The following is a 9963-nucleotide window of genomic DNA, read 5'->3' as shown; positions in this document are numbered from 1 at the left end:
TCATTTGGAAGAAATGTAATTTACAAATCATGTACAATTTTCCTCCAAAATTTGGAATCCCATTTTATCTCTTTCAGCAAATTTCAAACTCAATCTCTCAATTGATTATAACATTAAAAATGTACCTCATTGATGAGAATTACAGTAGGTTTTCTCACATGTTAGAATACTTCTCAGTATCCATATTCTAAAGTTTTTCATACACACAGACACAGCCACATATTTATTAAAAACTTTTTAAGTATTTTAAGCATAATGTGTGGAATAGAAATTTTAACAAATGAAATCATGACTTTATATATAATGGAATATTTTTCTTTGCAATGAAGCTTTTATTTTTTACAAGACAGAAATTTTCAAAATTTTAATTAAGTATCTACTAATTTGATTACATGCCCTGTTTCTAAGTCCAAAACATAAGGATACCTATACCCATATGTATAAATTTTTTCACGCATATAATATGTTCAAAAGAGCTATATGTTAAGAGATTTCATATATATGCGTATGTACACTTATATATCATGTTTTTAATTATTTTTAAGGAGCATATACATATTTATATATACACATATATATATACACACATATATACACATATATACATGCAAACACAGGCATCTCATATTCAGAAAACAGCTTAATCACAATGGAATTTCAGAAAATAAATTTATCCCATGTATCCAATGCTTATTCCTTCATTATTTCTATAGTATCTGTTCATTATGTCCTTGTGTGTGTATATATATATATACGTATGTATGTATATATTTTTATGAGTGTCTACCTATGCATCTACTGAGAGATTGTAGGGTTTGTAAATATGAAAGTCTATTTAGCATCTAAATCTAGAGATGCATTATTAATGGTCAATGCTACTTTGTGAATAGACAAGCAGCATTTTCTTGGTTTATTTTAATTTTTAACTTATGAACTATTGTTATTATTATCATTATTTTTGTGGTGCTGGGGACTAAAGTTGGACCTTGCACATGTCATGCAAGTCCTTTACCATCGAGCTCCAACCCTAGACCATTTCTTGGTTTTTAAATGAGTAAAATTTACAGTTTTCATTCACTTAAGTAGCATTTAAGATGTTTCCTGGAAAAAAGTACAAGGAAATTTCTGTAGAATATAAATAAAATTACAATTTATATTTTGGTGTGTATTAAATAAAATATATAAATATTTGTAATTTGTGTCACTTGTATATGTATCTTTTTGTCCTGACCACAACTCAAATTGCAGTTTTCTTTGTAAAATAATTATTGCTTGAGAAGTTGTAATAAACAAGCACCAGAAAACCATGGTGTCAGAAAGTTACTCAAAAATAATTTAAATTTTGTGAGACATATATTAAACAAATATTACAATGAACTTGTTAGGAAAAAAGAGTAAATGAACAAGAAGGACAGAGAGGGAAATGCTTATTTGAATTGGCTACTGAAATTTCATTCTTTTGTACTTTTAATTACACATTAATGTGCCTTTACCTCAAGACACCACGTCTTTCCTTGTACTTGTAAAAAACACAATCTTCCTTGCCATGTTCATGAAGGCTTGCTTGACCTGCTGATTCCTCAGGCTGTAAATAAAGGGATTGAGCATAGGAGCCACTGAGGTGTTTAGCACAGCCACTCCCTTGCTCAGAGACACTCTCTCTCTTGCTGAGGGTTTAATGTACATAAAAATGCAGCTGCCATAAGAGATGGAGATGACAATCATGTGGGAAGAACACGTGGAAAAGGCCTTTGTCCTCTGAGTAGTAGAAGGAATCTTCAAAATCGTTCTGATGATATATATGTAGGACAGAATTATTAAGGCCAAAGTGACCATCAGAGTAAACACAGCACAGGAAAACCCCATTATCTCTAGGAATTTAGTGTCGGAACAAGAAAGTTGGAGGAGGGGGAAGTAATCACAGGTAAAATGGTCAATGATGTTGGACCTACAATAATCAAGGTGTAGCAGCATCATGAGCAAAGGGAGGATGATTAAAAACGAGGCCAGCCAGGAAGCAAAGACAAGCATTGTGCAGACTTTGCGATTCATGATGGTCATGTAGTGCAGAGGTTTGCAGATGGCAATGTAGCGATCATAGGACATGGCAGCCAGAAGGTAAAATTCAGTGACTCCCAAGAGAATGAAAAAAAATAACTGAGCTATACAGTTGTTAAAAGAAATGGTTTTATCTCCTGAAATAATGGTACTTAGGAACTTGGGTATACTGACAGTTGTGAATGAGACTTCCAATAGAGAGAAATTCCTGAGGAAGAAATACATGGGAGTCTGAAGATGAGGATCCAGCAGAGTAAGGGTGATAATGGTCAGGTTCCCAGTGATGCTGAGCATGTAGGTGAGGAAGAGAAAGATGAATATTACCACCTGGAGCCTGGGATCATCTGACAGGCCCAGGAGGATAAATGATCTTATTTCTGTGTGGTTTCTCATCTGGTTTTCAGTTGTTTATGTTTGCTCTTGTCAAACCTATAGGAGAAAGCACAAACAAAAAACTTGGGTTGATGATTAATAAATATCCCAGTGTGAAGCTGGAATTTTGCTGAAATATTATGCCATTTCCACCTTCAAGGGAAATGGAAAGCCACCTGATAATGACAACGACCCTTTAATTTCCACTCTTACAGTGAAAAACTCTTTGGTTAAGGTAGATTAAACACTGCTTTAGTATCAATACTCCAGTGAGGTGTCCTCTCACCACGTTAGAATGGTTATTGTCAAACACACACACACACACACACACACACACACACGAGGAAATACTGAGGATAATATGTGGAGAAAGAATTCTTATAAACTGCTGGTAAGAATGTAAATTAGTATAGCCACTATAAAGGATAGCACATAGGTGCTAAAAAACTGAAAATAGAACTACCAAATGATCCAGCCATGCTACTACAGGGTATATATAAAAAAGAAATGAAGTCATTATACTAAAGATATACCTGGGTGCCCATGTTTATAGTGGCACAACTCACAATTGTAAAATATTAAGGACCTAGGTGCTCTTCATCAGAGGAATGGATGTATAAAATGTAGTATGTATACTCAAAGTAGTAGTATTCAGCCACAAAGAAGAATGAAATCATTTGCAGCAAAATGGATGGAATGAAGTGCATAATTTTTAGTGAAATATGCTAGACCCAGGAAAACAAGTATCACTGTACTCTCTCATATGCGGAATCTAAAAAACAAAACAAAACAAAATAAACAACCAAGTAGAATAGTGATTAGTAGCAATTAGGAAGGATGCAGGGATGGGTTGATGGGACAGTAGAAGAAGGGTTGTTGAGTATGATCAATGAATGTTGTATACATCTACAGAAATATCACATTGAATTTCATTAACATGTGTAATTAATATGTGTGCATAAAATAAGTTTAAAGATAATAAGAAAATAATTTGGTATTATACAGCTTGAAATGGTAGGGCTAACTAAGGTTTTAGCCAGACTTTTCTGATTCCAAATGTTACGTCTCATCTTTCATACCTGGGTCTACAAAATATCTTCCTTTTAGGACATGCTCCAATCTCTATAGACATTTCCCCTTATGTAATAGTTTAGTTTCATTGAAAATTACCAAAAATGGAAAAGACATATAATTATTTAAAGTGAGTTTTTTTATCCTTAGCCATCCACTAACATTTACTAATGCTAATAAACTTTCCAATTCTTCCTCCTATCTCATTGGAAGTTGGAAATCCTGATGCCATTTCCATAAGCAGCCTAGGTGTGAAGGATAGAGGGGAGAAAAAAGCAGGAAACAATGAACACTGGAAGGTTTGAATCTGAGGTTTATTGAATGTAAAGCTCTTGCAAGATTTTATGACATTTTAGTCTACTTGTGTCACTTTTATGTTGTTTATTACTAGTCAACTTATTTCCTTTTCTAATTGAAGCAATATATCCTTATTATTGTTATTAATATTTGAGGATAGCCTTAGATAAATAGGCAAGCATACCCCAAGAAAACTTGCTTTAACATTTTTATTTTTACTTTAAAAATAATAAGTTCTAATGCTTTCTTAGAGGTGAAGTTTAATGTTATTACCAAAGATATTTCCATATGAAAGAATGGGAATGTCTGGTTGTAAATCCAATTTGCTCTTTAGGTCTTAAAATCACTGCTCTATGCTCAGTTTCCTTAACTACAATACAAATCAATCTCATTTGATAATTGTAAGATTTAAATAAGTTAATATATGTGAAGAATTTGGAAATATGCTTAACATTTAATGGAAATTGTATAGACATTTTCTATGCAGAAAATATTCTCTAACCACTGAGAAAAATACCTTGGGATTAGGATGATGTTCTGAGTCAAAGGCTATCTTAGATAAATAGGAACAAATACATTTTATCCCAGGAGAATTACACAAGAATAACAACAATAGGCTAGGAATTACCTGATTGTACACACACTCCCATCCCTAGCAGGATTTGATCATTGTACCTGAGAAAATTATGTATTCACAGCATATTAACATTATCCATGGCTAGTTTGTTTTTCTGATACTCATTAGTAATAATCTTTCTGGAAGTGATTGTGAAGTTTTCAGTAAGCTATAACTAGCATTGTGAGTGGCTCATTGTAATGACATCCCAAATCACCTCTTTCCATCACAAGAGGAGTATCCATTGTATAATGTTATAAGAACCCCTAGTCCTTCCTCCCAACACACCACACCTTTACTATGCTGAAGTCTCCTGTGAACTCTGTCCTTACCCTACTCATTCTTGAAAGGACAGGATCTTATCTTCAAAGCTAAAAGAAAGATTCATCCAGTTAATGTTGAGTTTGTTGTTGAAACAAATGCTGCCATCAGGCTCAGTTCCCTATTTTATGCTCTATTCTAGCCTGGGCAGTAGTTATGTCTTATTTTTCTCTTATAAGATGTATTTTCACACATTACCTTACAAGATATACTTAAACACTTAGCTCAATGTCCCTATATGGAATGAATTTAAAACAAAAAAAAAAAGTAAGGGAAATCACATTTTATTGATACATAAATTTTTAAAAACTTCATTAAACATTATTTCTAAATTACTTTTGTAACATTTCTTTCAATTTTCTTTATGCCTCCTCCAGTAATATTACTTTTACTTTGTGTTTGTTTTTATTGAAATCAAGAGTTTTTCATAATACCTTGAAGTAATAAACTACCTTCCCATCAAATAGACCAGATTTGGTGATAGTCTCAATTTTAAAGTTCTTATAATAACTTACTGATATGGGAAACTCATGCTTTTAAAAATATATTTACATTATTACTATTCCATAGTAAAATGTATGAATGCACTCTATTTATCCTTGTTTCCAACTTTATTGAATATCTATATATTTTTCTAATCTTTGTTAATTTTAACATTTTTGTGAATATTAATAATATCATGAGTCACTATTTTTTGCTACTAATTAAAGTTCTGAAGAAATGTAGGAGGAGCTGTGAAGGATGATATAAATGAACAAAAGAAGGCTTTGTGAGCCCATCACACAAAAATGAACATTTGTATAGAAAGTTTCCAAAGACCAAAGAAACAGACTTAAAGAAACTCATAAACTCTAGCAGTAGGAGATTGAACATCAATAATTAAGTGTGGTATACTGTGCTTTTCTATAAAAATTTGTAAATATTCCATGGATTGTTTTCATTTGTTAATATAAAATGAGCATGATAAAATTATGAGTATTTCTATTCCTTTGAAAGAAAATTAATTAAATACTGAATAAAATATATATGATTCCTGATCCTTAAACTAAGGATGTGTTTATATGGAGGATGGTGGGTATCTGCAGAGATCTAACTCATCATTTTAGTTTATTATTTATGAATGTAAACTATATTTTCTCCTGAAAGAACATGTTTTTGGTTATTTAATTCTCATTTCATTTTACACATTACATCAAAATTAATTCTTATTTTCTTTCCAAAGAATCTGAGATAGATTCTTTGAATCATTCAAAATGAAATTTAATAGTGATATTTATAACTTGTTAAATAAAATTTGCACTTTCCAAATCTCTACTATCAAATGAATATTAATAATGACCATATAAATAAAGCCAATATGATATGGGCAATATATTTAATTAGAAACACTATACTAAAATATATATTAGGTGTGAAGGATCAAAGGATGTTCTTTAGAGACTGAGATAAAAGACTTTGGTTCCATTTGATTTCTGATCTCCACCCCCTTTCTCTCTCTCTCTCTCTCTCTCTCTCTCTCTCTCTCTCTCTCTCTCTTTTGGTTGTTTGTTAAATATATATATATTGCACTGGGTTGAAATCTTCTTTAGTAATGCAATAACTTTGAGACTCTAGTTTTTCAATATTTCATTTGCTCAATTCTCTTTTCTTCACTTAAACCCCAGTGGAAACCATTAGTAAAGTTTCATAGAGCATCTGATCCTGTCACACTTTATTTCTACTTTATAAATTTCAGGATCTGTTCAGTGTCTAGGTTAGTACATTACAGAACAAGCTAATTATTGAATTCGACATGTGGGCAATCTCTAGCTCAGCTCTGTAACCACACTAAAATGCACTTTTACACTTCTTAGGCATTTCAGGCTCTGAGCCAGGACATGGGAGATGATGGTTCCTGAAAAAGTCTGTCAGCATGAATAAAGCAAAAACTCCTTAGGAACACCAACTAAGTAGTTAAAACACTTGTTTATGAGAATTTATTTTTACTGTTTCTTTCAATTATTTTAGAAAACTTTTGCCTAAAAAGTAATAGAAATAAGAATAATTTATATATTAATTTCGGTAATGATGGGCAGATTCAATTCTCTGTAATCATACCAGCTTACAGAGAAAGAAATCAAGGGAAAAGAGAGATCATTGAATTTAAATTGATGATCATTTCATAAATACTAACACTCGTGTCAGTGTCAGTGTTTATATTTTCATTTCATTACCTAATTATCTATAATTTAAACAAGAAAGGAAGAGGAAATAATCATCTCAGAACATGATTAGATTATTCTTTATTACATTAGGTATGAGCTTAGGTTTTAGATGTAGATAAAAAATACAGATGTGTCATGCAATGGATTGGGGACTTTGGATGCATTACTTAAATTCATTAAGCTTCAATCTCTGCTTAAAATGCAAATGGAATTTCAAGACTGTTTTTGAGAATTAAATATAATCATGTAAACAAATGTACTGCATAAATCATGTGGTTCTTAGGTTCTAAAAATAGCTGTGATGATGATTTTTCTTTTGGTTGGAATTAATTCTCAACTCTTGGAAGGATACTAATAGTAATTGTGGTTTACTAAACAAAAGTTTATTCCAGTGACTGAAAACTTTTTATCTCATCTCAGTTATCATAACACAAATGTGAAATTGTTCCACCTATTCCTAAAGAAACATTGAGACTCAAAATTGTAAAATTTCCATTAATCCACACAGCTAGCAAATGTGGAATACACTCTCAGACTATGTACAACTCAAGTCTATTCTTTTAACACAGTACTACAAGTCGCTATTCAATTTAAAATACAGAGATACGAATAGTAATTTTCTGCTTTTAATCAATAGAAAATGAATATATTAAGTAAAGCAAAACATGCTAACCATTTTATGACTTTTAATATGTCAAGTTTCAAAATATACCTGAGTATATTCTATTTAACCTTGATTAAAAGTTGAGCTGTTAAGGATTGAATCAATGCTGAGATTTGACAGTCTTCCTCTATTCTCTGTGTATCCAACTTACCTCTGGTTTTTATCCAGTTTTACTAATAACCAGAATGACTGGAATAATAAATAAATAGACAATGGCTTTGTTGTAATCCGGGAAAGCCAGTATTCCTAAAAACATTCCCTCTTTCTTCTACTGAACTAGTATGCTTATTTTAATTGTTGCAGGTTATGTATCACTTAAAATACAAGTCAATTTTTATATTGTCAAAAATTTTATCTTATTTTTTTCCATTTTATCCAGAGCAGATATATCTCTTTGACTATAGATCATGAGAAAGAAGCAAAAATATAAAATAGAAACAGTACCAGAAGTGCTTTAAAATGGTTTGATGTGGTTTCTATAAAAATTTTATATATCATGAGCTACTTAATATTTTTATCCATTTTCTCTGTCACTGACTCAAGGGACCAATTCAGTGAAGACTGCCAGAAGAAGAATGTAAACAAAACTCAAAGGAATATAAACATATACACATTACTACTGAAGTTCGAAAGGAAAGGTTGGGGGACAGTGGGCAATAAGAGGGTCATGATTTACTGTAATATACAACTATGGAAGCAATACTTTAGAAATATTTGCCTAATTTTAAACACATGTATATATTGAAATTATATATTTAAACATGTATATATTTAAACACATGTATAAATTTATATGAGACAGTAACAGTATGTGAGTGTCTCATAAAGCAAAAAATAAACAAACAAAAACAACAACTTTTAGCTGAGCTTTATGAATTATGTTACAGATTTAAAATCATAACTAATTACAAAAAGTCTAGTTTTTTCATTTGGAATATTTTATTAACTTATGTCTATAATAAAATCACAAAGCTTTCTGTCCTAGTATCCCTAGACTTTGAAAGTTTTTCTCCACAGGACAGAATCCTCACTTTGTTTAGAGAGAGTGATACAGGAATGAATGTGCCACTGTGCTCACATATCAGGCCCTGGGGCATAACTCACATTCCCTGTAACTGTATCAGGAATAACCCCCCAAAATTTGAAAATTATATTCCTGGGTCCTTGGTAAATTTACTTCTTATTGTACATTTTCAATTGGATCTCCCAGGAATGCCTTCCAAGTGTGAAAGTAGAAGTGTATGTGAACTCAGATCAATAATTACTTGTGCCTCAGTCCCTTTATTCCATAGTACACGGCAATTCTGACAAGGACTATTTCATTTTTCAATTATTACAATTTTTTTTCATGTCATCTAGAAAAGTGATTTGTTTTCAAATTCGAATTTTATATAAATCTCCTCTCCACTTTCTAAAAGCCCAGTATACACCTGTTTTAAATTGGGTCTTCTTAGTTAAAAATGAGAGTAGAATCTATTTTGATAAAATTATATAAGGATGGAATATATCTTATTTCAATTAAGACCCCATTCTTGTGTATGGGGACAATGGTGGGTTCACTTAGGTATTTTAATATGTGTACTTAGAAAAATTTTATTAGATTGATTCTACTGTCTTCCTTATTCCTTTCCCAAATCCCTTCCTTTCATTCTCCTTTGTATAACCTACTGAGCTTCTCTGATTCCCTTCTCACACATTTATTGTGATTTAGCTTCTACATATCATCAAAAATATTAAACCTTCATTTTGGGGGGATTGGATTATTTCACTTAGCATGATAGTCTCCAGATCCATACATTTACCAGCAAAAGACATAAAGTCATTCTTTTTTTTTTTTTAGAGAGAGAGAGAGAGAGAAGAGAGAGAGAGAGAGAGAGAGAGAGAGAGAGAGAGAGAGAGAGAGAGAAGTTTTTAATATTTATTTTTCAGTGGACACAACATCTTTATATTTTATTTTATATGGTGCTGAGGATCGAACCCAGCGCCCCACGCATGCCAGGCGAGCACATTACCGCTTGAGCCACAACCCCAGCCCTAAAGTCATTGTTTACAGCTGAGTAATACTCCATCATTTCCTTTATCCATTCATCTGTTGATGGGGCATCTAGGTTGCTTACATAACTTAGCTATTGTGAATTGTGCTGCTATAAACATTGATGGGGCTGTGTTACTGTAGTACACTGATTTAAAATACTTTGGATATATGCGATGGAGTGGGTCAATGGTGGTTCCATTTCTAGTTTTTGGAGGAATCTCTATACTGCTCTCCAGAAAGGTTGCACCAATTTTCAGTCCCAACAACAATACATGACTGTTCCCTTTTTCCCACATCCTCACCATCATTTGTTGTTACTTATATT

General features: G+C 32.0%; 1 protein-coding gene across 1 annotated transcript; it reads right to left on the bottom strand.

Annotated features, from left to right (window-relative positions):
- Positions 1-1494: 1494 nt before the first annotated feature.
- Positions 1495-2451, bottom strand: LOC114086348 (olfactory receptor 6C1-like). The gene has a single exon (XM_027927619.2). It carries the CDS (start codon positions 2449-2451, stop codon positions 1495-1497), a length of 957 nt encoding a protein of 318 aa, XP_027783420.2.
- Positions 2452-9963: the final 7512 nt, after the last annotated feature.

Source organism: Marmota flaviventris, chromosome 3 (genome assembly GCF_047511675.1).
Source record: "Marmota flaviventris isolate mMarFla1 chromosome 3, mMarFla1.hap1, whole genome shotgun sequence".
Classification (NCBI taxonomy): Eukaryota; Metazoa; Chordata; class Mammalia; order Rodentia; family Sciuridae; genus Marmota; species Marmota flaviventris.
Note: the sequence above shows the minus strand (reverse complement) of the source record. Positions and strands in the feature narration are given on the sequence as shown.